Below are 24,900 nucleotides of genomic sequence, written 5' to 3'. Positions count from 1 at the left end.
AATTATTGTTTTCTGGCAATTATTGTTTTTTGTCTGTTGTTCTCTTCTTTTTCACTTTCTTTTTGTTGTCTCTTCTTTTCCTTCTTTTCCTTCTTTTCCGTTTCTTTGTCTTTCTCCTTTATCCTTTTTGCTGTTCCCCTTTTACCTTTTGTTCCGTATATATGTTTTCTCCTTCTTGTAAAAGATTATCAATTGAATATATCAAAAAGAAGAAAAGCTTGCTCCATCAGATGTTTTTTTCTTCAGGAATCGTCTCTACAGAAGCTTGACATTGCATGCTATTTCATTGAGGTATGTCATGTCTATGAAAAGACTCTTATGTGGATCTCAGTTTACAAATATGAATTAGGAATGGAATAGAATTCTAGATTAATTCATCAATGGACCAATCATCTACAAATTGGCACACATAATAATTAACTTGAAAATTCTGAACTATGTTCAGGGCGAGTTTTTAAACAAGGGTAAACCGGTCACTACCATGAGGGCATTCCCAGCCAATAATGCTTCAGAAGATTCTATTAAAAGAGCTGAGAAGCTTGTTGAACTCTTGTTTCTAACCCGTCTTCCCATCCCTGTGGTATAAATGATCGACATATCCTTCTTCATTGTTTTGATCTTACCTATGTCATAACTTAAAATGATATAATTTATATCTGTTTGAATCTACATATCATCATGTCATGTTTGCTCAGCGTTTTCTTTCAACTTTAAAGCTCCAACTCCAACTATTTCAACTGGCTTTCTATTATTAGTCAGGCAGTACAAGTAGCACTCCATGGCAGGACCTGTTAAGTCATAAAAATCGGCTACTCGAATGGTGGGTTTCGCGCCCGGCCGATATAAGATCGACAAGGTTGGTTATTTCACTTTTGGACGCTGGTATCTCTCATGAGTTTTGTCTTCTTGCCTGTCTTTATTTTCCAGCATCTTTTTCTGTACTTTGATGATACTAGAAGGGTCAGAGTTGGTTGGGGTTTTATTTTAAACAGGAGTTGATTAATTGGAGCATTGTCCTTGGTCCGATTGCTGTGCTAATTTCAGTCTATTAATGGCATATATATATTTTCGGCTTTTTTCTGTTATTGTTTTTTATCTCTACCATTTTGCTAGCTGCAGGGGAAATTTGACAAACGTGTGAAGCGTTTTAAGAACCACATGCAGGTGCATGAAGTTTACTGATCTCTGCTCTGAGAAAAACACCTTTAGTATTTGTGTCGGTTCTATAGCATCACTTTCTGTTAGTTTTAGGTTAACATATATTTAAATTCCTAGCTTTCTGCTCCCTGTATGTCTAACTTTGAACTGTATAACTCAAATGCAGAAAATCGCAGACCTGACAGAAACTAATCTCTACCTCAGCGTAAGTATCACTCTTCCATTCCCTTCTGTTTTGCATTGTCAATATTCCTGATATTGTTAGATTTTTCAATATCATTGGTTTTCACTAGTTCTATAAAGATGTAATCTTGCTGTTACCGGTAGATCTGCTCTTGGTTCATCTGTCGGGTTTTTGGTGGTACAAGAGGATTGCAAAAGCGGTGCTTATTGAGAATATGGTGTACCTAAATACGTCATCATGAAGATTGAGAAGAATAAGATAAAGCTGGAGAATGAGAGAAAGAAAAAGCTGTTGAATGCACAAACTGAAGAGGACGAGACGATGATGACCTGAGCCCCATAACCTTCACCACATGAATACATGGAAGACTGCATTTCATGGATTGATGGATTTGCCTGAATGCTAACATCGTTGCATTTCGTCTGTGTCAAGTTTCATGGATCTTTAATCAGGTACTACCTTTGTCTCTTTTGTGTACTGACAATATTCTTACATTCTGTAATGAGTAATGACTAAGATAATGGCCACCGAATTTACCCAAAAAACAAAGCTATTAGTAAAAGTAAAAACAGGTTCATTGGTCACAAAATCCATATGGAATTTTAACCAGATTCGGAGTAGCTTATCAATTTCCAAAGAAACAACGAGTTCCTAATTCTAAACTTTCTCCGACCTGACTGATCTAGTTGAATCACAACAAACGTAGACTCCCATCTCCATTCTCCAGCATTCTTCTCCACATCAAAATATAATGTGAGAGATGTACGATCTTGATCTCACACATTTTCATTCAACCAGACAGATCCTTTCTCCAGCTCCAGAAGTGTGCTCCCTCTGTAGAAACATGTTAATAAAATCTGCGACTCCAAAAGACTGCTCAACATCCCCTGCTGATAAATAGCTTTCCCAATCTTCCAGTGCAGAGTCATCAGCTATAGGATCAACTTCCTTTTGTATACTACTAGAGGAGTGCAAAGTCAATGTATGATCAGAAGGTAATCTATACTCACTTGTTGGAGACAAACACTTCTCACCATTTAAATCCGATAAGCTTTTCTGTTCTTTACTTGGATTCATTTTATCTCCATATATGTGCTTGCACTTATGCATCGAGTTACTTTTACTTTCGGTTTTCCTCACTAACATCTCATCCTTAGTTAGCAGAAGTGCATCTTTAGTCCTCGTTGATGAATCACTTTTCCTATGTTTCAGCGCAAAGTCATCAGCCATAACATCAACTGCCTTGCGCTTTACACAGGATTGCAAAGTCAATTTACTGCCTGCTTTCCCTTCTGATCCGTTCTGACACATTGGAGTAGACAAACACTTATAAGCCTTTAAATCTGACAATATTTTCTCCTTTTCACTCGAATTCATACTGCACTCAGACATGAGATTACACTTGTGCAATGAGTTATCTTTACCTTCTGATTTCCACAACAATTTCACATCCTTTGTTACTGGAAGTGCAGCTTCACTTACTGCCGTCACATCTTCATCCGCTATAGCATCAACTTCCTCTGGATTCTCATCAGAAGATTGCAAAATCAATTTACTGCTAGTTTCCCCTTCTGATGTATTCTCACTCATGGAAGGTAAAACAACCAAACCACTAGCTTCCCCTTCTGCTGCATTATCAGTCATTGGAATAGACAAACACAGGGGTGGAACCAGGATTTTATTCCTGCGGTTGTGAATTGTGCGTTGCTTCTTCATCAGCCATAATGTTGCACAACATCCCAGATCATTGTTGTTAGCTACAAATAGAGCAAAACCCCATCAATACATGACCTTGCTTAAATATATAAGAGGACAAAAGCACAAGTAGTGATTTGTGAATAAATATTAACTCTTAAGATAGTGTGCGTGTGTGTGTGTGTGTGTGTGTCTGTCTGTCTGTCTTGTTTTTCAAAGGTATTTTCCATTCACATATACATTGTGGTTTTATGATTTATCATCAGCAATTCAGCATGCTAAAAGCATTACATGCATTTGTTTTAGTTGCTCAAATTTCCTATGGCAAACTTATTATTAAGTTGTGCAAGATTTCGTTACGAAACTAATAGCTTATCTATGTATGACTATTGCATGCAGAAAAATTTTGTGTTATTGGCAAACTATTGTATATATGAACAAGAGATAGACCAAAAAGAAGAGTATCAAGGTATAAGTAACCAATATAAAACAGTAGTAAGTGTCAGGGGGTGCAGTGGCATATCCTTGTGCCATTGTGCCTCCCTCCCCCAAGAGAAACACTTCTGAGCCGTTAAATCTGACAAACTTTTCTGTTCTTTACCCAGACTATTATCCTCAGATATGTGATTATAGTTACCTTTACTTTTAGATTTCTGCACCAGCTTCTCATCTGTAGTTACTGGAAGTGAATTGTGACCTAATACATTGCATTGAGTCTTCTCCCCCAATACTGATATATAGGCATCATTCTCCGTTGGCAGTGACAGCTGAGAACTCTTCCAACAATAGAAAGCTGATAATTGGATCACTGATGTTGAAAGTTCTAGTTGGTCAGCTTTTCCATATGAAAACTGAGCAAACTCCTTTAGAAGCATAATGAGTTTCTGAGGTTCAAAAGAGACGGCGGTCAGGGAACCGTCACCAGCATTTCCACTGTCTTCTTCTTCTTGCCTGACTCCATCACTAATAATTATCTGATTTTTGAGTTTTGGATATACCTGTTCAGATATGCAGGAACAGACCACCCCCAACTCTACCCGTCTTAAGAATTCGTCCAGAGCACAAGCAATGGCATTTTGGAATTCGTCCTCGTTGCTCTGCTTCTCCATTTGCGAGAAATACTCCAGAAAGGGCTTAATATGTGGTGCTTCATTCCAAGTAAATGAGTGATCCCCAAAATAATCTATCAAATAACTACCCTTTCTGAAAAGCATCTTGGCCTCATTCGATGAAGCTGAAGGATCACATATCCGTCCAGGCCACCAGGGATAACCCCTTACTTTCCCCCATACTATATCATAAACATGGAATTCCGGTTTGGGATCATACTGTCCATTCACATCACTAAACATGTTCCCATCCATTCTCGTATACGTCTCCAAATCAACAATATTAAGCAAAGTATGCACACTTTCAGTACGAGAATGAGTGCTTCCACTGGGGATTTTTCAATTCAACGAAATCGGTAATTTCCCCAATGTTTCATCTCTTCCTCTACTCTTATCACAAACTAATAAGGCTTTCAAACAATCTTTCGATTCCAGAACCAACCCTTTATCATTTCTTGCAATCAAACCCTCAGTACCTAATTAAGGTCCTCCCCTCTTCACTTCAGTATCACTAACTTATCTACAAATTCAGCCTTCTGTTCTAAACCATAGTCATTACATCACCTAAACTACTTAAACAGCTAAGATCATCAACTTTGTCAATAGAAAACGACGCCGTAATTCAGGTCCGTAAAGTCATATACAGTCACCAGTATAAAACCCTAGAAAGCAGAATGAAATTTCTACAACAATCCCTAACCATGGTGAACTAAACTGTGCCCACAATGGTAATGCAGGGAACCCAGTTAATAAGAGAGAGGACAGAAATTCGTTACCTTTGGACTTTCGCGGTTTGATTGACCGAGTTCTCCAAACCTCTGAAACTCAAATTTTGAGAAGGAGGGTGTCATGGTCTTGTTTTAAAGGGCTTGGACCAAAATTTACAAGCACATGATTTGGTAATCTTATTTGTAGGAATAATTCCTATTATGTCAAAGTTTAAAAATGTATTTTCACATAGACATGACTAGTTACATTAATGGTGTTTACCTGGTCAGTAATTGAAAAATATACTCTATCACCGTTGGATGTAAATCTATAGTGGAAAATAAAATAACCCGACTTAAAAATAATTATTTTTATTGTTAAATTTACATCCAATGATGGTTGAGCATAGTTTTCTTGGTCAATTATTGACAAGGTGACAATGATGTCTCATTAGTCCATTTATTAGTCAAGATCAATTTTGACTATTTTTTAGCTTACATAGCTTACATAATTTCTTTTTCTTTCTAGAGCCACGAAGTAGAAGTAGATCAATGGCATAAATTTCATATAAAGATATTCCATTCTAGCTCGGGTAGTCTATGATACTGTAATATTTATCGTACATTCATCTTATATCTAATTGAACCAAAATTATAATTTAGTTGAATCAAATTTACGACATTGACAACCAAGTTATTACATTCATTTTACATTTTTTACATATAACCGAATCAATTTATAACATTGACAACAATTTGGGCTAAACGACTCAATTGACTCCAGCTTCAAGCTGAAGGAGCTTCCCTTATGTTTCTGATAATAAATCAGAACGATGCTTTGCCAGATGATCGAAGCTAAACAAACTGTGCTATTTACATCTCTTTTAGAGTTGAAGATTTTCTTTGACTAGTTTTTATAAAATATGCAGAGTTTAGATATTTTTGTAGAGTTGAATGTAACTGTGCAAGATTGAACTAAAGATATTCTTAAAATGAATATTAAACTTTGATGTGGAAAATAATGGAAAACTCTACTGTATCTACCTCTATGTCATACACACATTCACACAACAAATTTTGTTGTCTTGGCAGTAATTGTTTGGCTCTTCCAAAAATGTGATGCAAACAGTCTCTTTTACGTGTTATGCAGCGTGCCAGCACCATGAGATGCGAGTTGTCGGAGTAGTCCCTGACCTGACTTCTACGATCAAGTTTGTGGATAGTAATTGTTTGGCTCTTCCAAAAATGTGATGCAAACAGTCTCTTTTACGTGTTATGCAGCGTGCCAGCACCATGAGATGCGAGTTGTCGGAGTAGTCCCTGACCTGACTTCTACGATCAAGTTTGTGGATAGAGAGAGCACCAACCCTAGCTAGCTAAAAGTACTCTATTTTTTGCGATAGAAGTCTTGAACTCCTTTCTACTTCTTGTAACAATTAGTTCTACCAATAATAATTGTCGTACCTGTTGTAATTATTATGTTGGCCATATCATGTTAATAGGTTGTTGTAATGAGTTGTATGCAGATCTAGATCTAGATCGGAATAGATCGGAATGATTATGTCTACTAACAACCAATCTACAACTAGGGCTAATGATTCAGTGAGCTGTATGCTCTACCTTTGTAATCCTATTTATACTTCAATGTAATATGAATATAGAGAGACTACACTCCTTCTCTGCATCTAATCTCTCTCTCTCTCAAGTTCTTTGAAGCATAGCTCTCTCCATTTTCTGAAACATTTTTATGTTCGTTTTACAACACGTTATCAGCACGAATAGCTCTACGATTTGGATTGCAGATTGATAAGAGGAGAGGTGAATAACTATTGGGTTGCAGAGAAGAGGCAGTTCATCATTCAATCAACTTCACTCTACCAGCTCTACAACCAAGTAGGTTTTTCCAAACAAAAACCGATTTTGCTGTTTCATTTTACCTACTGTTCTCTGTGTTCCAGTATTTATTTGAAATAGTAAATCAACTCCAAAACTCACCAAATTTTGCATGCTGGAGCCCCTGTGTGTTTACTGCATCTCTGTAAATTTTCATATTTTTCTGGGTAGTTTTGCTTAGTGTTTCAGTTCGTCTTTCGACTGTTGTTCAGTAGGAACTGCAGTCATGATTTATGACTTTTGTTGAAGCATCTAGTTTAACCTAATCCTCTATGAGAGATACTTATTTCTCTTGCACTAATTGGCATAATTGAATGAGAAAAAGGAAAATCAGTAGCTTTTAATTTAGCTATCAACTTCTTCAGTTCATGTATATTGTGGCAAATATTTATATATACTTGTTTGGACTTTGTGATAATGATACATCTTTCCTTCATTATTTATTATGATAATGTTTTGTGGTGTTACCTGCTCATATTAAATTTAAATATTTTACCCGCTTAAATTCTTTGCATTAGAATATATATGTGCGGAATGCAGGTACTTAATGAACCAGAAGTTCACACATAACTATTGAACCAGAAGTTCATACATAAATATTGAACCAGAAGTTCACACGTATCGAACCCGTAGTTTCGATAACATTGAAAGGTTATGAATCTTTCCAAGTAGGCGCACCCAATTCGATGCGATGTCTAGGCAAGATACAATGAGGCTGTGTACTTAAGAGAGCCTCGCTCCACCCAAACCTCATACTCTTACCTGGTCGTATTTAATTGGAGTTACCAAAAGGGTTGAGTAATAACTTTTCATTCATTGGCAGACCAGCTTGAGCCCAGCAGGCCCACTCTCCCTCTGCGGGACCTAGCAGCCCAGCAGGCCTCATACACCATTTGAATTACGCATGAAAGGCCGGGTCACAAGCCCGCAGACTAAGCTCGATAGGCTTCACTATCAAGCCCACTCCTTTGGTCCAACAGAATCAAATAAAAAGGAAAAATGATTTGATATTGTAAATAGATTCACCATATTTAATGTGTAATTAATTGCCAGAAGCATTTATTCACATAATTGTGTGATAATTAATATGTTATTTTACTAGCATGCAATTAATATCTCAATTGATTTGTGATTTTTATTTATCCAATTTGTGAGATTATTTCAATTTGCTCAATTCAATATTATTGTGTTACTTGTCTAAATTTTCGCACTAGAATATATGTGTAGAAAATGCAGGTACCCAATGAACTAGAAGTTCTAAATGAACCAGTAGTTCATACATATATCGAACTTGTAGTTTCGATAAGTTTCGATAATGCCGTTTAAGAAACTTGAAGTTTCCTTCATAAATTCACTACACACGATAAAACCAGTAGATTTTACATGTCTATTCCAATTTTTCATATCATGTTATAGAACCTGAAGTTCTCATTACTTGCTTATGGATGATATTACCCAAAGCACTAATATTATTTGTTCCTTTCCTGTAAGAAAGGTCAAATCTCAACATGTTTGACTTTGTTGCTTTGGAGGTCTCCAGAAGAAACTATCTAAAGTGAACTCAAGATGTGAAAATTCATCTGATTGCAAAGAAGATGAGATCAACAATCAATGCTAACAATGTCGTCATTGAGGCTTTTAATATGATTGCCATAATTTTCAAAGGAAACATAGGGAGAAAACACTCCAAGTTGAGTATCTGATGAAGAGGATACACAGACTCTTTGGGTCGCTCTAGAAGAGCACTTTCACCATCAAATGACCATTTTCTTGCTTGAAGCAAGACATGATTGGCAGAACGAAATTAGCCCAAGAGGCCATGTAATCAGGCTCCACGTGGCCAAGGCCCACGTGGTAAGAACCATGATGTCATAACTCAGCAAGCCCGAGTTGAAAGGAACATTGGTTCGGCCCGCTACCACCAGAATCAGCATGATCTTTGTTATCAATGTGGAGGAATTGACTGCTGGTCCCGCACCTGTTGTGCGATAGCCTAAGCAGTAGATGAGTATTACGCCGGTCGCGGAACTCGAAATACCAACTTTATTAAAAGGTCATTTCCTATCGATTCCACACTAGAGATCACAGATTTTCAGGCAGTTACTGAACATACCGAGGATTAGAACTCGAAGACATGGGTATAATTGGCCCCTTGTGCCATATCTATTTCATCTTAATGAATGAAACATTTTTGGATTTTGGTGATTTATGTTTTCAATTATTTTGGATTATAGAAATGTGGTTATGTTCGAATATATTTAATTCAATAAACTTATTCATACATGTGATCCATTGAATTAAATAAATGAATAGGCATATTCTGTGGGGAAGTTTGTTGTCTGGTTAAAAATGCTATTACGCACACCATACTCCCAGATCGGAGATGTTTTTCAAACTTATTGTCTATTCATACCTCTGTGACAACCGTATCAGGCCAATCCAACCTGATACAGGGTTATGGCAAAACCCACTATATGTTGTCCAATGGTACTGAACCTACCATTAATGAGGCCTTATAATCTCCACGTTCCAGAAGAACGTTATTGAGTATTAAGGATATTCGAACCAACGGTTATCACGCTGAAACCACTGAGAAAAATGAGTGTAATATCTTTGCATAACCTCCAAAGTGTGTGGCCAGAAGCGTACATTGGAGAAATTGGAATCTGTTAGCTAGAAGCTAACTAATTCAAGCAACTACTTGCTATGGCATGACCGTTTGGGACACCCAGGTCAAAGTATGATGCACCGTATCCTCAATTCATCGCAGGGCATCCCCTTCTGAATAAGGGACTTGTATATAATGACACGCTATGCCATACTAGACCATCATATGCAAAGACTAGTACATACACCACCATTTTTCTGCACAGAATGCAAGGGAAATTTGTGGACATATATATCCAACCACCATGTGGACCAGTTAAATATTAATGGTTTTGGTTGATGCATGTATCGACAAAGTGATCACATGTTACACTATTGTCCACAAGAAAACGCTGCTTTTGCTAAACTCTCACCCAGATCATGAAATTGAGGGTTCACCACTCGGATTATCCCATAAAGTCTATAAGACTTGATAATACCGGAGAGTTTACATCGAAGTCTTTCGATAATTATTGCATATCCCTTGGGATTGATGCTGAACATATAGTTCCCTATGTTCACACCCAAGATGGTCGCGCAAATAGAATCTTGGTAATGCGCACCAAGCTTCTAGTTTTTGCGTGGGGCTATGCAATCTTGCATGCAGCTATGTTGGTCCCGTTGAGGCCCACTGCTACCCAACCTTACTCCGCGTTACAGTTGGCGACTAGGTACGAACCTGATGTTTCGCACTTACGCGCGTTTGAGTATGCAGTCCGCGTGCCAATTGTGCCGTCACAACGTACAAAATTGGGTCCTCAACAAAGGATGGACATGTATGTCGATTATGAATCCCATCCATTATGTGCTCTTTAGAGCCCTTGACAGGCGATCTCTTTACCGCTAGATTTGCGGATTGTCACTTTGATGAGACAGTCTTCCCGCCGTTAGGGGGAGATATAAGAACGTCACCGTTCCTGATGAACGGCGTGAATTAACATGGAATGTCCCCACAATGTCTCATCTTGATCCCCAAACCGCATGAAAATACTGAAGTGCGGACAATTCTAGGTCTATAGAGACACTTTCTCTGATCTAGCTAAAGTGACGAGATCACATATACCTGCTGCAAATGTGCCTGCAAGGATAGATGTCCCTGTAGGACGCGTCGCCCCAGATGGACGAGGTACGACCATGGCGGCAAACCAGTCACATGTCCCTGCCCAGAAGCGAGGTAGACCACTAGGTTCGAAGGATTCTTATCCCCGGAAGAGGGTAAAACTGGCACCAACGAATCCACTAGACATCGCGATCTCAACTGATCCATCTCACGAGACAATTCCGGATTATGGGTCCGTCCTAGAAGAGACGACGTTGGGGGACGCTCCAACGTCTGAACCCACTCCCGAGAATAGAGAAATCTCGGTAAATTATGCATGCTTAAGTGAGATCTGGAATCGGAATGAGATTATCATTGATGATATATTTGTATTCGCAGTAGCTACCGAAATTATAAATAGCGATGACATCGAACCTCGCTCCGTTGATGAATGTCAACGTAGAGACGACTAGCCAAAATGGAAAAAAGCAATCCAGGTCGAATTAGATTCCTTGACAAAGAGAAAGGTGTTTGGGCCTGTCGTTCCCACACCTCCCCATGTTAAACCTGTAGAATTTGAATGGGTATTTGTAAGGAAGCGTAATGAGAAAAACGAGATTGTGATACACAAGGCTCGTCTAGTGGCGCAAGAATTTTCTCAACTCCCTGTGATTGATTACGAGGAGGCGTATTCTCCCGTAATGGACGTCATAACGTTCCGCTACCTTATCAGTTTGGTAGTTTCCGAAAAACTGAATATGCAGCTTATGAATGTGGTCACAGCTTATCTCTATGGGGATCACGATACAGAGATATACATAAAAGTTCCTGAAGGACTTAATATACCCGATGCAAATAAGTTCTAGACCACGGAACACGCTCTTCATTAGTTTTGCAGCGTTCACTTGATGGATTGAAACAATCTAGACGGAGGTGGTATAACCGTCTAAGTGAATATTTGGTCGGGATGAGATATGTGAATAATAAACTATGCCCATGCGTGTTTATTAAGGAAGCAAGTTCCTCGTTTGGAATTGTGGCGGTCTATGTCAATGACATAAATTTGACTGATACTCCTGAAGAGATCAAGGAAACCGCAAAACACCTGAAGTCGGAATTTGAGATGAAAGGCCTTGGGAAACAAATTATTGTCTCGACCTGAAGTCTGAGGACAGTGCAGATGAAATTTTGGTCCATCAACCAAATTACATCTAGAAGATGTTAAGATGCTTTAATGAAGATAAAAGCAAGCACACCCATGGTCGTCTGAAGTCTAGAGAGAACCGTATCGTCCTGCAGATGATAACGAATAGATATTGGTGCCAGAAGTCTCATATCTAAGTGCAATAGGCGCATTATTGTACTTGGTTCAATGCCCTAGATAGGACATCTCATTTAAAGTGAACTTGTTAGCTAGATATAGCTCTGCGCCAACATGCCGCCACTGGAATGGCATAAAAGACATTTTTCGCTACCTTAGAGGTACGGCGGATATGAGCTTATCCTATCCCTACGCATCAAGGAATGGATCACCCCATTGATCCTCAGAATGATGCTTACCTTGTTGGATATGCTGATATAGACTATCTATCAGACCCGCACAAGGCACGTTCCCAAACTGGTTATGTCTTTACCATTGGGAATACCGCAATTTCTTGGAGGTCTACAAAACAGACCCTTGTTGCTACCTCTTCGAATCATGCTGAGATTCTAGCTCTTCACGAAGCAGTACGTGAATGTATATGGTTGAGAGCCATCACAAAGCATGTTTAAAGCACACCACTGATGAACCAACCACTATCCACGAGGATAATGCTGCTTGCATCGAGCAAATGAAGACAGGTTTCATCAAAGGAGACAACACCAAACATATTGCACCAAAGTTTTTCTTCAATCAGCAACAACAAGAGCATCAGAAGATTGAGGTCAAGCAGATTCGATCTGAAGACAATCGTGCAGACCTCTTCACTAAGTCACTACCAAAGTCTACATTCCAGAAGCATGTACAAGGTATTGGTCTACGTAAATTATCTGAATTACCTAACATGTAATTTTCAGGGGGAGTTGAAATCAGGGGGAGTATCCAGAAGCATACCCACTTGACCATCGTGTACTCTTTTGTCCTTCGTCCAGGGTTATTTTGTCCCACTGGGTTTTATTACCTGGCAAGGTTTTAACGAGGCACATCTTTAGCATGGTCGCTCCATCCTGAAGATGTTTTTGATTCAACATATATGCATTTGCTCATCTTTTCCCTTCGACCACGGGTTTTTCCCACTGGGTTTACCGGGCAAGGTTTTGGTGTAGCAAATCTAAATGCATCCCTCTCGTAGACATACTACCTACTTATGATGCTGATAAGAAGACTCCACTTATCTCCGAAGCTATGATATTGCTACTCCACACTCATGCGCGTTGTGCTCTTTTTCTCCTTCGACCAAGGTTGTTTTTCCCACAGGGTTTTTATTACTTGGCAAGGTTTTTGACGAGGCAACTTAAAAGCACACAGCCTAGGCAACACTATTGACATGAAATATCCAAGGGGGAGTGTTGTAATTATTATGTTGGCCATATCATGTTAATAGGTTGTTGTAATGAGTTGTATGCAGATCTAGATCTAGATCGGAATGATTATGTCTACTAACAACCAATCTACAACTAGGGCTAATGATTCAGTGAGCTGTATGCTCTACCTTTGTAATCCTATTTATACTTCAATGTAATATGAATATAGAGAGACTACACTCCTTCTCTGCATCTAATCTCTCTCTCTCTCAAGTTCTTTGAAGCATAGCTCTCTCCATTTTCTGAAACATTTTTATGTTCGTTTTACAACAGTACCCGAGTTTCACAAAAATAGAAGAAGAAAGAAATTGGCATTTTCAGTTGCCAAATGCACTAGAAACCCCAGACCCACACTTGCTCACTAAGGCTACATATCCAGAGCTGGACTCACAGAAATCTCTTCCATGTGCTTGATTCAAAGCCTCAAATAGAGCTCGACGACAACACACCTCGGTTCAATTTCACCCATTTGCTCATCTCGGGTCTCAATTGTCACCTCTTTCCTCTATGAATTCCGTTTATACTGAACAAGATATCTATGATTGCGTCCAGTAATTATTGGCTAAGACGTTAAAATAGTGCAGAGATGACTACAACGCACTCAGAAATTTACTATCAGAAGACCACTTTGCATGATAGAAATGAAAAAATAGAATGTAAAAAGGATTTTTGAAAAATGAAGAAGAAAAAAGGAAGAAAGATCAGATGAGTACTGGCAGACAACATACATTGCAGATGAAAACAGTAACAGCCATTGGAAAACGAGCTATTATGCTAAAATCATAAGTAAACAAGCTACAAGTGCAAATACGTTGGCAAGTAAACGAGTTCAAAGTTATGCTAGTCATGAGTTCATGACAAAACTTTAAAAACTACTATAAAGTCATATTAATATTAACAGGGTGAAGTACAGACTTCCTTATGAGATGTGAGGTTTTTCTATACCACCTCTCCAGCTCACACATTTCCAGTTAACCCTACCTATTCATCTCCGACTCTTAAGACTGCTGCAAAAACAGGTTAAAAAACTCTTCAACTCCAAACAACTGATAGTTTGCATTGCTACCAATCCCTTGTGATGAATCACTTTTCCTATGTTTCACAGCAGCATCATCAGCCATAGCATCAACTTCCTTTCGTTTCTTAACAGAAGGTTGTGAAATCAATTTACCATCACCTTTCTCTTCTAATCCATTCTCACTCATTGGAGTAGACAAACACTTCATACCCTCCAAATCTGACAAGCTTTGTTCTTCTTCACTCAGATTCATACAATCTCCAGATATGTGCCGATACTTGTGCAATGAGTTATCTTTAGTTTCTAATTTCCACACCAACTTGCCATCCTCAATTATTGGGAGCACATCTTCATCAGCTATAGCATCAAGACCATTTCTTTTGTTGCAAGGTTGCAAAATGAATTCACTGCCAGCTTTCCCTTCTGATTCATTCTCACTCATTGGAAACAAACACTTCTGAGCCTTGGAATCTGATATGTCCTTGCACTCACGCAATGAGTTATCTTCACTTTCTGATTTTTGCACCAACTTCTCGATCTCAACTACTGAGAGTGCTTCATCACTTACTTCATTGCAGTGATTCTTCTCTCCCAATAGGAAATTATCAGTATCATTCTCCTCTGGCAGAGGCCCACAACTCTTCCAACGCCAGAAAGCTGACAGCTGGGCTAGAGATGTTACAAGTTCTAGTCTGTCAGCTTTGCCATATGGCAACTGAGCCAACTTTTTTATAAACTTAATGACTTTCGCAGGTTCAAAAAAAGCGGCGCTAAGAGAACTGTCACCGCCATCTCTTCTACTTGCTGCTTCTTTCTTGATTCCAGCATTAATAATCTTCTGAGTTTTGAGCTTTGCATATTCTCGTTTGGATATGCAAGAACAGGCCAGCCCAAACTCTACCCTTCTCGACACTTCGTCCAACGCACAACCAACTGCGTTTTGGAATTCTTCCATATCACTCTGCTTCTCCATTTTCGAGCAGTGCTCCAGAAAGGGCTTAATCTTTGGTGCTTCATTCCAAGCAAATGTCTGATCCCCAAAGTAAGCTATCAGATAACTACCCCTCTTAAAACACTTCTTTGCCAGTTCTGACGCAGCCGAAGGATCACAAATCTGCCCGGGCCACCACGGATGAGTCCTTACTTTGCCCCATACCAGATCAGAAACTTCAAATTCTAGCTTGGAAGAACAAGATTTTCCATTCACACCACTTGACACATTCCCATCCATTCTCGAATACCGGATAAAATCAGCAACACTGAGCAAATCAACCTCGCATTCAGTACTCACAGAGACCCTCATCGGCGTCAATTCATTTCGATTACTCTCTTCTTCCACATTAACTTCCAAGGCCTCATTTTCAACCCCATCACAATTTACCATCTTAAAACAGCCGCTAGCATTGAAGTCTTGATAATCCAAAGACTCACTGTTATTATTAAATTCCACTCCCCTAGCACTCACAACTTTACCTTCCATCCTTTCCCTCAAAGTCTCATCTTTTACTCTATCTTTATCCGAAATTAACGAACTTTCAACATTCTTACAACTATCCTTGGCATCAAAAACCAACCATTCACCAAATTCAGCTCCACAGTCAGTATCCATTAGTACATGCCCTCTTTTCACTTTTTACTATCTATAAATTCAACCCTTTTTCTTCTAAAACCCTAGAAAGCAGAATAAATTTACAATAAGCACTAGCTAGGGTGAAATGTGCAGAATGGAGAAAACCCAGTTAAAACAGAGAGGAAAGGAATTGCATACCTTACAGCCTGAGTGGTTTGACTGATCTTGCTTCCAGATTTTTTCACTGTGTTGAGTGTTGAAAACATGCCTAGTGTGTGGCCTTTTATCCTTTTCATCTGTGACCGTCAACCCCGAGAAATTCGAAAGGACACGTGGCGGATATAGGCGTGAGCTATGTGTAAGGGGAGCGATGACAAACGACATGTCGTGGAAAGAGAGAGAGAGAGGAGATAAACTTTTGAACGCACCACCGTTTTTGGCATATCATTCATTTTCTCCCGCCAAAACCCGGGGACGAACACACCAGAAGCGAAATCTCGATCGGCGATGTACGGCGCGGCGGGGAAGAGCACGAGCTCGAGCTACGGCTCTTCATACGCCGCTGGGCTCAGCGAGATCTGGGCCGCGTACTTGGCCGAAATCGACCTCGGCGACGACAAACCCTGGCTCAACCTCACGCACTCCCTCGTCAGCTTCTTCATTACGCCGCCGGGCCAAGCTCTTCTCTCTCAGGTCTGATTCCGAACAAAATTATTTAATTTTTTTAGTTGAATTGAGTTTTATTGGCCACGAATTAGGAATTTGGGGGTTTAGGGTTCTGAGTATGTGAGAGTTTGGATTTGCAGATCAAGGACGAGGACGGCGTGGTTGCGGTGTGGGTTGACTTTGAGAAATTTCGGAAAGAGTGTGAAGTTGAGGAGTTTTATGAAGCGTTGGAGGAGAAGCCGAAGGTAACCCTATTGTGTATGAGTATTGCAGTGCACAAGGTTCTGTTGACTCAATGGGAAAGTGATAGAATGGAGGATGATATCCGAGTTAATATTCGGTTGCATAACTACCCGGAATCGATTATTGCTTTGAAGAACTTGAAAGCTGCTTATATAGGTATATGGTTTTGTGTGTTTTTCTTTTCCCCCAATAAATACTATTTTGAGTTTGAGGTAACATTTGGTCAATTATATATTTAATGTGAATGGGGTTATTTGGTTATATTGCAGACAAGCTTGTATCTGTGCGCGGTAGTGTAGTAAAAGTTAGCACTGTGAGGCCTTTTGTGGTGCAAATGGATTTTGACTGTGTGAAGTGTAAGACGAGCATTACGCGTATGTTCCCTGATGGGAAGTTTTCCCCACCATTGAAATGTGATCTTCATGGGTGCAAGAGCAGAACTTTTCTTCCAAATCGACTGACTGCTCAAACAATAGATTTTCAAAAGATAAGGTAGGTATTTCGAATAGAGTAATCCAGTTGAGGCTTTTTATGTACCTTTATTGATCTTGTCAATTTTGTCGTTTGATACTATGTAAGGATACAGGAGCTGCTGAAACCTGAGGATCATGAAGAAGGCCGGGTGCCTCGAACAGTAGAATGTGAACTTCTTGAAGATCTTGTTGATGCATGCATCCCTGGAGATGTGGTGACTGTCACTGGGATAATAAGAGTCATTAACAATTACATGGACATTGGAGGAGGTAAAGATTTTCTTTGGAGTTCACTTGAATGTCCTGCATCACTGCATGCTTTTTCAAATTTCTAGGCCTTTAGAAAGAGTTTTATATCTTAATCATAAGTATGTCATTCCTTCATGGTGAATGACAGAACTAATTTCTATCCTAAATGCAACATGATTTATATTTTACGTTTTCAGGAAAATCGAAAGGCAAAAGTCAGGGAATTTACTATTTGTATCTAGAAGCTGTTTCAATTAAAAACTCCAAGTCACAGTCTATGCCTGAAGGTGTACAAGATTCTAGTTCTAATGCTGGGTCTGTAGCACTTGTTGACTCATTTTCCCCAAGGGATTTGGAATTCATTGTCAAGTTCTCGGAGGAACATGGTCCAGATACCTTCCGGCAACTAATCCAATCTATCTGTCCATCCATCTATGGCCATGAGCTCGTTAAAGGTAATATGCTGTTTTCTTCACTTTACTGTCTTCAAAAGTTCATGCTCATATATGCTGCAGTTATCTCGTAATTTAGTCTCCTCTGTTTCGCTTGTATTTTTATCACTGCTAGTTATAACAATGCATCTCCTCATTGAGAATGTGACAGTTTTTATGTTCACTAAATTTTTTAAAACTGCCGATAAATGGTCTAATGAGGCTAATTACTTTCTTTAGCGGGGATAATACTGGCACTCTTTGGAGGTGTAAGGAAGCACTCCAATGATCAAAACAAGGTTCCTGTTAGGGGAGACATTCATGTCATTATTGTTGGTATGTTTGTACTCCATCATGCTACCTTGAAGAACTAAATTTTGAAAGCTATTCATGAAAAAGAGAAGGTGATTATGTAGCCTCCTTGTTTTCTTAGGTGATCCTGGACTAGGAAAGAGCCAAATACTTCAAGCAGCAGCAGCTGTTTCTCCGCGAGGTATTTATGTATGTGGTAATGCCACAACCAGAGCTGGGCTCACTGTAGCTGTTGTAAAGGATTCTATGACAAGTGATTATGCGTTTGAAGCAGGTGGTTCCTTTCCTTCTTGTTCTTCTTTGACTACCAATTATGATTCACTTCCTAGTGATTGGTAAAATCTAACTAAATGAAAACTGAATGTTTATCTTCTGGCAGCTTAAACTATAATATCAAATAATCAGAACAGAAATACTTATGTTGATGCTTTTAGGCAATGGCATGTAATTCAGTCAAGCAGCAGTATTAGTAGTACTAATATTTTATTCTGTGGTGATAGAGAATAATATTAGTACTCTGGTTCCCATGTAATACATAATTAAGCTACTGTACTAAAGATAACATCTCTCAACAATTTTATGGGGCTGGAGACATCCAGGTCTACATCATTTGAGACCCGTGACTTTTCAAGTAATGAACAATTACAGAATACTCACAGTCTGTAAATGGCAATCAATTTTAGGTGCCATGGTACTTGCAGATAGTGGCTTGTGCTGCATTGATGAGTTCGACAAAATGACTTCAGAGCATCAGGTTGTTTCATGGGTTCATAACTTCATATTATTTTCTACCATCTAACTTCTGAATATCAAGACTTGTTTTACTTATATGGGATTGCTGCAGGCCCTACTGGAAGCCATGGAACAGCAGTGTGTGTCTATTGCAAAGGCTGGATTAGTGGCAAGTCTGTCAGCACGAACTTCTGTCTTAGCAGCAGCAAACCCTGTTGGTGGTCATTATAAGTAATGCTCTTATTTCCTATTTGTTGGTCCATGGATTATTATGATTCTGGTAATTGATAAAATAACATCTTGTGCTTTGCCTATGTTGGTGCTCACGCTTTTTTTGCATTTCTTCTCATACTCATGCTATTCAGTTCATTTCCAAGAACTCTATAAAAACTTGATTTTCTCCCTCTCTCTCAATCTCCCACACTATTGCAATACCATCACCCACACTATTGCAATATCATGTGACTCATGTTTATACTACATTCATGTAGCTTTGCTATCATGACAGTTCAATTTATGATAACATTATATTTCTAAACTGCAGTCGTGCCAAAACTGTGAATGAAAATCTGAAAATAAGTGCTGCTCTCCTCTCACGATTTGATTTGGTTTTCATATTACTTGACAAACCCGATGAACTTCTGGATAAGCGAGTCTCAGAGCACATTATGTCAGTAAGTTATCCGGCCGGGCCCATATTTTGTCAATTGTATACTATTTATTTCTCATTTTGAAGAAACTGTCAGACATGCATACTATGTTTGACATAAAATCATGGTGACAGTTGAAAAATGTTCATATTGGCATGTAAATGGAGATTATACATCTCTCTAGAGTCTAGACAATGTTATTGGCAAATTATGATACACAAAGCCACTGAAAGGAAAAAACCAAATTCTCTAGAAACTATAAACGATTACTGTCCTGGGAAAATGAAACATTTGCTAGTCTGTTTCGATATGTAATTGTACTGAATTTAGTTTTATAAGCTGTGTAATTCAAGGACATGGATGTCTATCATGCAGCTTCATACTGGATATGGAGAGCATTCGCCAGCTGCAAAAAAGATTCGTAGAGGTAGTTTCTACATATACCCAGAGACATGATAAGTTATTTATTATTTTGCAAAGCAAAGTAGTGACTGCGATCTGGATATATGGTCCCCCTTAGAGTGTGTTTTTACTTTTTGACAACAAAATGCCTTCTGCTTCAGAAAATGCAGCATCACAAAGTGCAGAAGGCATAGATATGAGCGGAGGTCGTTCTTTGGTTTCAAGGTTGAGGCTTGACCCAAAGAAGGATGCTGATTTTGTTCCATTACCCATGCAACTTCTTCGCAAGTATATTGCTTATGCAAAAACGTTTGTCTTTCCAAGGTGATTTCAGATGACATCTTCTTTGGAAATCTTTTGCATTTGATTATCCATGATGAGATGAAGTTTCTTTCGTTTTATAATTTCTTGTCTATAAGCTTTTTTGGGTTAACCAGGATGTCAAAGCCGGCAGCAGAAATCCTGCAGAAATTTTACTTGAAACTGAGAGACCATGCTACATCTGCTGATAGCACACCAATAACAGCGAGGCAACTGGAGAGTCTGGTGAGGCTGACAGAAGCTCGAGCTAGGTTAGATTTAAGGGAGGAAATTACAGCCCAAGATGCAACGGTTAGTTCTCTTATCTGGCAAAAAGACATTTCAAACCCTCGAAGAACAAAAGAAGCTTTGACCATTTGTCTGAATGTTGCATTCTTCTTGCTTTATGTTTTTGGAATGGATTTTGATTATCGTCCATTAAGCCATAAGTTTGGTGATTGGTTACTCGGCAATTATTATCAACTTTTAGCCACATTAGCTTGTAAAGACTTTCTGGATCATCCTATTTGCAGGAAGTGGTTGAAATCATGAGAGAATCCTTGTATGACAAGTACATTGATGAGCATGGTGTTGTGGATTTTGGTCGGAGTGGAGGGATGAGTCAACAAAAAGAAGCAAAGCGGTTTTTAAGTGCCCTTAATAAGCAATCAGAGTTGCACCAGAAAGACACTTTCTCAATTTCTGTATGTCAATCTGAAATTTTCGTGTACTTTTAAAAATTGTTCAGTCTCCTTTGGTTGGTCATCCATATGCTGTACTACATTATTTCAGGAAATATACAGTTTGGCAGATAGGATTGGCCTAAGAGTTCCAGACATTGACACATTCGTTGATAACTTAAACAGTGTTGGCTATCTACTCAAGAAGGGGGGGAAGACATACCAGGTATTGCAACCCGGGAACATCAAACTTGGATTACAAAAATATAAATTTAGAACATGAAGCATAACTGTGATCCTAAGACCCCCTAGCTTCCATATTAAAATCACCACATATATCAAATGCCAAGAATTCTATATCATGCATATTAATATTAAACCATGTTTTTGTGTTCAGCTACTATCATCATCTTATTCTAGGAGTCAATCATCATCAAGGTGAAGAGGCTGAGGTTCGGGTAGCAATTTATAGCACATTGAACTTGTATATCTTTGTATTGGTACGGTTTCTGTAACAAATGGTGCTGGCCGAATTTAATCCCGAAAGCAACACATAATGCCATAATTTGTTACACTTCCAATTGTATATAATATTGTCATCTAAATGTTAGGTCATTGTTTCCACACATATGAAAAGACTTTTGACAAGGGACATCATTTTCAATTTGCCTATATGATAACATGATTATATTACATGTGATTTTCTTCACTGGAATTACATGAGAAAGTTCATACCCATGATTCACTCTCTCAGATTTTGTGAATACACTACAACTATTTCTTGAGTAATAACGTATACAGGTGATATGCCAAGTGGTCAAAACTGAATCCGAAGCATAACAGTCAGTTATCTCCATCCAAAGATCCTAACCTCCATTCACTCCCATAATAAGAATTGGGTAAACCCAACCAAAACTTGAAAGCCTCAGCTGCTCTCTTCCTTTCACTCCTCCTGTCCTGCCTAGCTTGTGAGGCGTGCTTACTAGTAAACATCCTCGAATGCATCTCCACATAGATTTTAGTGAACTTGGTCTTGTTCGGAGGAATCCCATTCTCTTCCATACAAGCGACAATTTCCAGAGCCTTCTTGAAGAAAGCAGCCCTAACACAAATATCAGCCAAAGTATCCAATAGCCCTTCATCAGGTTTCAATGTTGGAGGATCTGAATCATCAGATTTTTCACCTTCCTTTTTCGCTGTACATCTGTCCTTCACTTCATTCCAAAGCAAAAGTGCCTCTCCCGGTTTTCTGGCCAATGCTATCCCATTAGCTAGGCTACCATAAGTAGCCACATCAGGGTGAAACCCATGCTCTTTCATTCTCTGAATGATTTTCTTGGATTCTTCAACCAACCCCAGTCTGCAATACCCTTCGACCAACATGTTCCAAGCTACCAAATCAGCCTTCACCCGAGGATCGTTAAGCATTTCTTCGAATACCTTGTTAGCCAGCTTTGGCTGTCCAGACAAGGCAAAAGCTTTCATCAAAGTGGTGTAGCTGATCTTGGTGGGAGCAATTCCTTTTGCTCTCATTTCATTGAAGAAAGCAAGAGCACCAGCACTGTCATCAACCTGTATGCACCCATCGATCAAGATGTTATACGAAACCACATCAGGCTCAATCCCCGCATCCTCAGTCATCTCTCTAACCAGCTCCTTTGCCTGGTCTATCTGCAGCTGCTGACAATAACCCTTAAGAAGAATGTTATACGTTATCCGATTTGCAGGCACGCCAACTCTCGTCATCTCAGCAAGCACCCTGCGAGCACGGTCCATGGAACCCGCCTTCACAAATGCAGAAACAACAGTCGTATATGTCACATGGTCAGGCTGACTCGAGCTATCATCCTGGTGCCTCAGTGCCTCAAGCATCCGAACCGTGTCAGTAACACGCCCAGCATTCATATAACCCTTCATCAGTGTAGTGTAAATCCTAGAGTTAGAAGTATACGCTTTCGGCAACAATGGCGGCTCACGTTCACTAGCTGTAACTGAATTCGGAAGCAACCTCTCAAACACATCCCCATCTCTTCCACTAGAATTCGAACTCCTCAAATTTGCCTCCCTTAGAATCTTGCAGAGGTCTCTCCTCCCTTCCCTCATTGCCTGAACCATCCTCTCCGCAGTTTCCAAGTCTCCGAAACCAACATAAGCCGCAACCAGGGAATTCAATGTAGTCATACACACTGTGATCCCCTGCTCCAAAATCCTCTCCAACACAAAAACAAGCAAGTCCTTCCTTCCAACTCTAGCGCAGAGCTTGATCATCACGTTATAAGTAAGCACATCCGGCTCGGCACCTGACTCAGGCATTTCGTCGAACAGCTTCAAGAACCTATCTGTATCACCCAAATTAGCACAAGCATTCAGCGCAGCATTGAACGCCGCCGTGTCCGGCCGCGAGTCCGCCACCAGCTCCGGCTCGGCGAACCTCCGGACGCGGCGCGTGACGGAATAGAAGAGCTTGAGCGCTTCGGAAGGGCCGTCGTCGCCGGAGGCAGCGAGGCGGCTGACGACGGCGCTCCAGGCCTTGACGTGGGGGAGGAAGCCGGAGCGGAGCATGGACTTGACGATGGAGGTGGCGTAGCGGGTCTGGCCGGCCTTGGAGGCGGCGACGGCGAGGAGGCCGAGGGAGTTGGCGTCGAGGTGGCGGAGCTGGCGCTCATTGCGGAGGCGCGTGATGATGGACTGGGCGCGCGTGAGGCTGGTGCGGGTGTTCTGGTAGGACAGCTGGGAGAGCAAGCGGCTGAGGCAAGTGGGATTGGGGAGGCGGGAGGATTGGGTGTAGAGAATCCATGCCTCTTCTGTTTTTCTCTGGCGGAGGAGGATTAGAAGCTTCTGGTCTTCATTAGATATCGGTGGCTCGTCGTCGTCGGCGGCGGCGGTTGTGAGAGTTAAGTCTGCGGGTGGGTTGGCGGCGGTGGCGTGGAGGCGAAATGAGCGCGTGAGTTTGGAAATGGAGGAGGGATAAGGAGGGGGAGAGACCCAGTGGAGAGTGAGGGTGTGGGGGTTTGAATTGGTGGGTAATGGTGAAGATGGTGGAGGTGGTTTGAGGTTCATAGTTGGTCCATTTGGGGAAGAGAAATGGAGGGTTTAATTAAGTAATTGTGGAAGAATCGAGATAATCAAATTGGGTTATGAAGGGGAGGGAGATGGAGATGGTTTGAGTTTTGTGTTGAGTGGAAGAGGGGCTTACTACGTCGACTGGATTCTATCCTCTTGTTTCATTTGGTGCAAGCTACTTGCAAATTTAGTCACCAACAGTTTACAATTAAGGAAAGAAAAGGATATTTATGGATGTAGAAAGAAAAGGAAAAAAAAAATGATTTTCTTCTCTCTCTCTCTCTCTTTTTTTTGTTTTTGTTTTTTCTGGGTGAACGGGCTTTGGAGAATTTCATTATACATCCAATTTTTCTTATACATATTTATACAAAGCACCCAAAATATTTATTTTTATTGACTGAAAATAAATAAATCAAATTATGCATTAAATGGTGAAGATAAAAAAATTGTATCCAGTTTTCATTTTAGATTAAATTACAGTTACATAGTTATATGTAAAGTATATACATGAGCAAGGACATCCTAAATGACATTTGAAACAATTAGATGATTCATAAGCATAGCTAGTTAGGGAATGAGTTACTCCAATGGTTAATCATGGTTCAAAAGCAACTGAAACTTTGGAAAGACTGGATATATAGGTGTTGTTTGATATCAGTAACAACATGATTATGGATAGATTGATCCACTCTAGTATTCTGAATCGTTTGTATAACATTTTGGCTGACAAAAGAATCTATGAATTAGGTAAGAAAAAGAATGGGTCTATTGAAGCAAAATATAGTTCACCAGTTGTGCAAATTCTTATGTGCCCGTTTTGATCTCTCAAGTTTCTTTGTTATATACACAGCTACAAAAATGCAGTAAACTAAACATAAGAGGAAAATGTATTTAGAGCTAGTTTCTCATTGCTTAATTCTCATTCTCAAATAAAAAAGAGAAAATTTCAATTATTGTCAGTTATTATATAATAATGCCTTAGTCAAATTCATAATTCTCATCACACATTTGATATTCTGATCACGTTTCTTTCATTTCTTTTAAAGGGGCAAAGACAACATGACAACTAAATCTATGCATAAGTTTAGTTTTCCTGCAAAAAAAAATTTACCAAC

At 39.6% G+C, this 24,900-nt stretch overlaps 4 protein-coding genes and 1 long non-coding RNA gene across 6 annotated transcripts; 2 read left to right on the top strand and 3 right to left on the bottom strand.

The window, feature by feature from the left end:
• The first annotated feature begins 201 nt into the window (after positions 1 to 201).
• On the top strand, positions 202 to 2,690 carry LOC133719863 (uncharacterized). Of its 2 annotated transcripts, none has more exons than XR_009851506.1 (7): positions 202 to 291; positions 446 to 856; positions 1,120 to 1,164; positions 1,325 to 1,363; positions 1,486 to 1,794; positions 2,141 to 2,337; positions 2,555 to 2,690. It is a non-coding gene; the product is annotated as an uncharacterized LOC133719863 (long non-coding RNA). The 2 variants fall into 2 exon arrangements; XR_009851507.1 differs by having other exon boundaries at positions 1,452 to 1,794.
• Positions 1,900 to 4,992, bottom strand: LOC133719862 (uncharacterized). Its single transcript, XM_062146052.1, has 2 exons — positions 3,675 to 4,992; positions 1,900 to 3,099 (listed from the first exon to the last, which is right to left on the bottom strand). The coding sequence occupies exons 1-2, from the start codon at positions 4,399 to 4,401 to the stop codon at positions 2,129 to 2,131; spliced, it is 1,698 nt and encodes a 565-aa protein (XP_062002036.1). The 5' UTR covers positions 4,402 to 4,992; the 3' UTR covers positions 1,900 to 2,128.
• An 8,703-nt stretch (positions 4,993 to 13,695) lies between these two features.
• LOC133721711 (PWWP domain-containing protein 5-like) lies at positions 13,696 to 15,878 on the bottom strand. The gene is made up of 2 exons (XM_062148400.1): positions 15,783 to 15,878; positions 13,696 to 15,685 (listed from the first exon to the last, which is right to left on the bottom strand). The coding sequence occupies exon 2, from the start codon at positions 15,621 to 15,623 to the stop codon at positions 13,995 to 13,997; it is 1,629 nt and encodes a 542-aa protein (XP_062004384.1). The 5' UTR covers positions 15,624 to 15,685; positions 15,783 to 15,878; the 3' UTR covers positions 13,696 to 13,994.
• Positions 15,879 to 16,050: 172 nt separating this feature from the next.
• Positions 16,051 to 21,330, top strand: LOC133720556 (probable DNA helicase MCM8). The gene is made up of 16 exons (XM_062146926.1): positions 16,051 to 16,277; positions 16,391 to 16,649; positions 16,763 to 16,985; positions 17,073 to 17,236; positions 17,413 to 17,670; positions 17,887 to 17,982; positions 18,080 to 18,232; positions 18,642 to 18,712; positions 18,803 to 18,921; positions 19,235 to 19,364; positions 19,716 to 19,767; positions 19,904 to 20,066; positions 20,180 to 20,354; positions 20,576 to 20,746; positions 20,835 to 20,948; positions 21,120 to 21,330. Exons 1-16 carry the CDS (start codon positions 16,092 to 16,094, stop codon positions 21,162 to 21,164), a joined length of 2,379 nt encoding a protein of 792 aa, XP_062002910.1. The 5' UTR covers positions 16,051 to 16,091; the 3' UTR covers positions 21,165 to 21,330.
• Positions 21,331 to 21,376: 46 nt separating this feature from the next.
• Positions 21,377 to 23,944, bottom strand: LOC133720557 (pentatricopeptide repeat-containing protein At3g09650, chloroplastic). Its single transcript, XM_062146927.1, has one exon. It carries the CDS (start codon positions 23,780 to 23,782, stop codon positions 21,566 to 21,568), a length of 2,217 nt encoding a protein of 738 aa, XP_062002911.1. The 5' UTR covers positions 23,783 to 23,944; the 3' UTR covers positions 21,377 to 21,565.
• Between the last annotated feature and the right edge of the window lie 956 nt (positions 23,945 to 24,900).

Source organism: Rosa rugosa, chromosome 7, assembly GCF_958449725.1.
Source record: "Rosa rugosa chromosome 7, drRosRugo1.1, whole genome shotgun sequence".
Classification (NCBI taxonomy): Eukaryota; Viridiplantae; Streptophyta; class Magnoliopsida; order Rosales; family Rosaceae; genus Rosa; species Rosa rugosa.
This window is presented reverse-complemented; position numbering and strand designations above follow the sequence as displayed.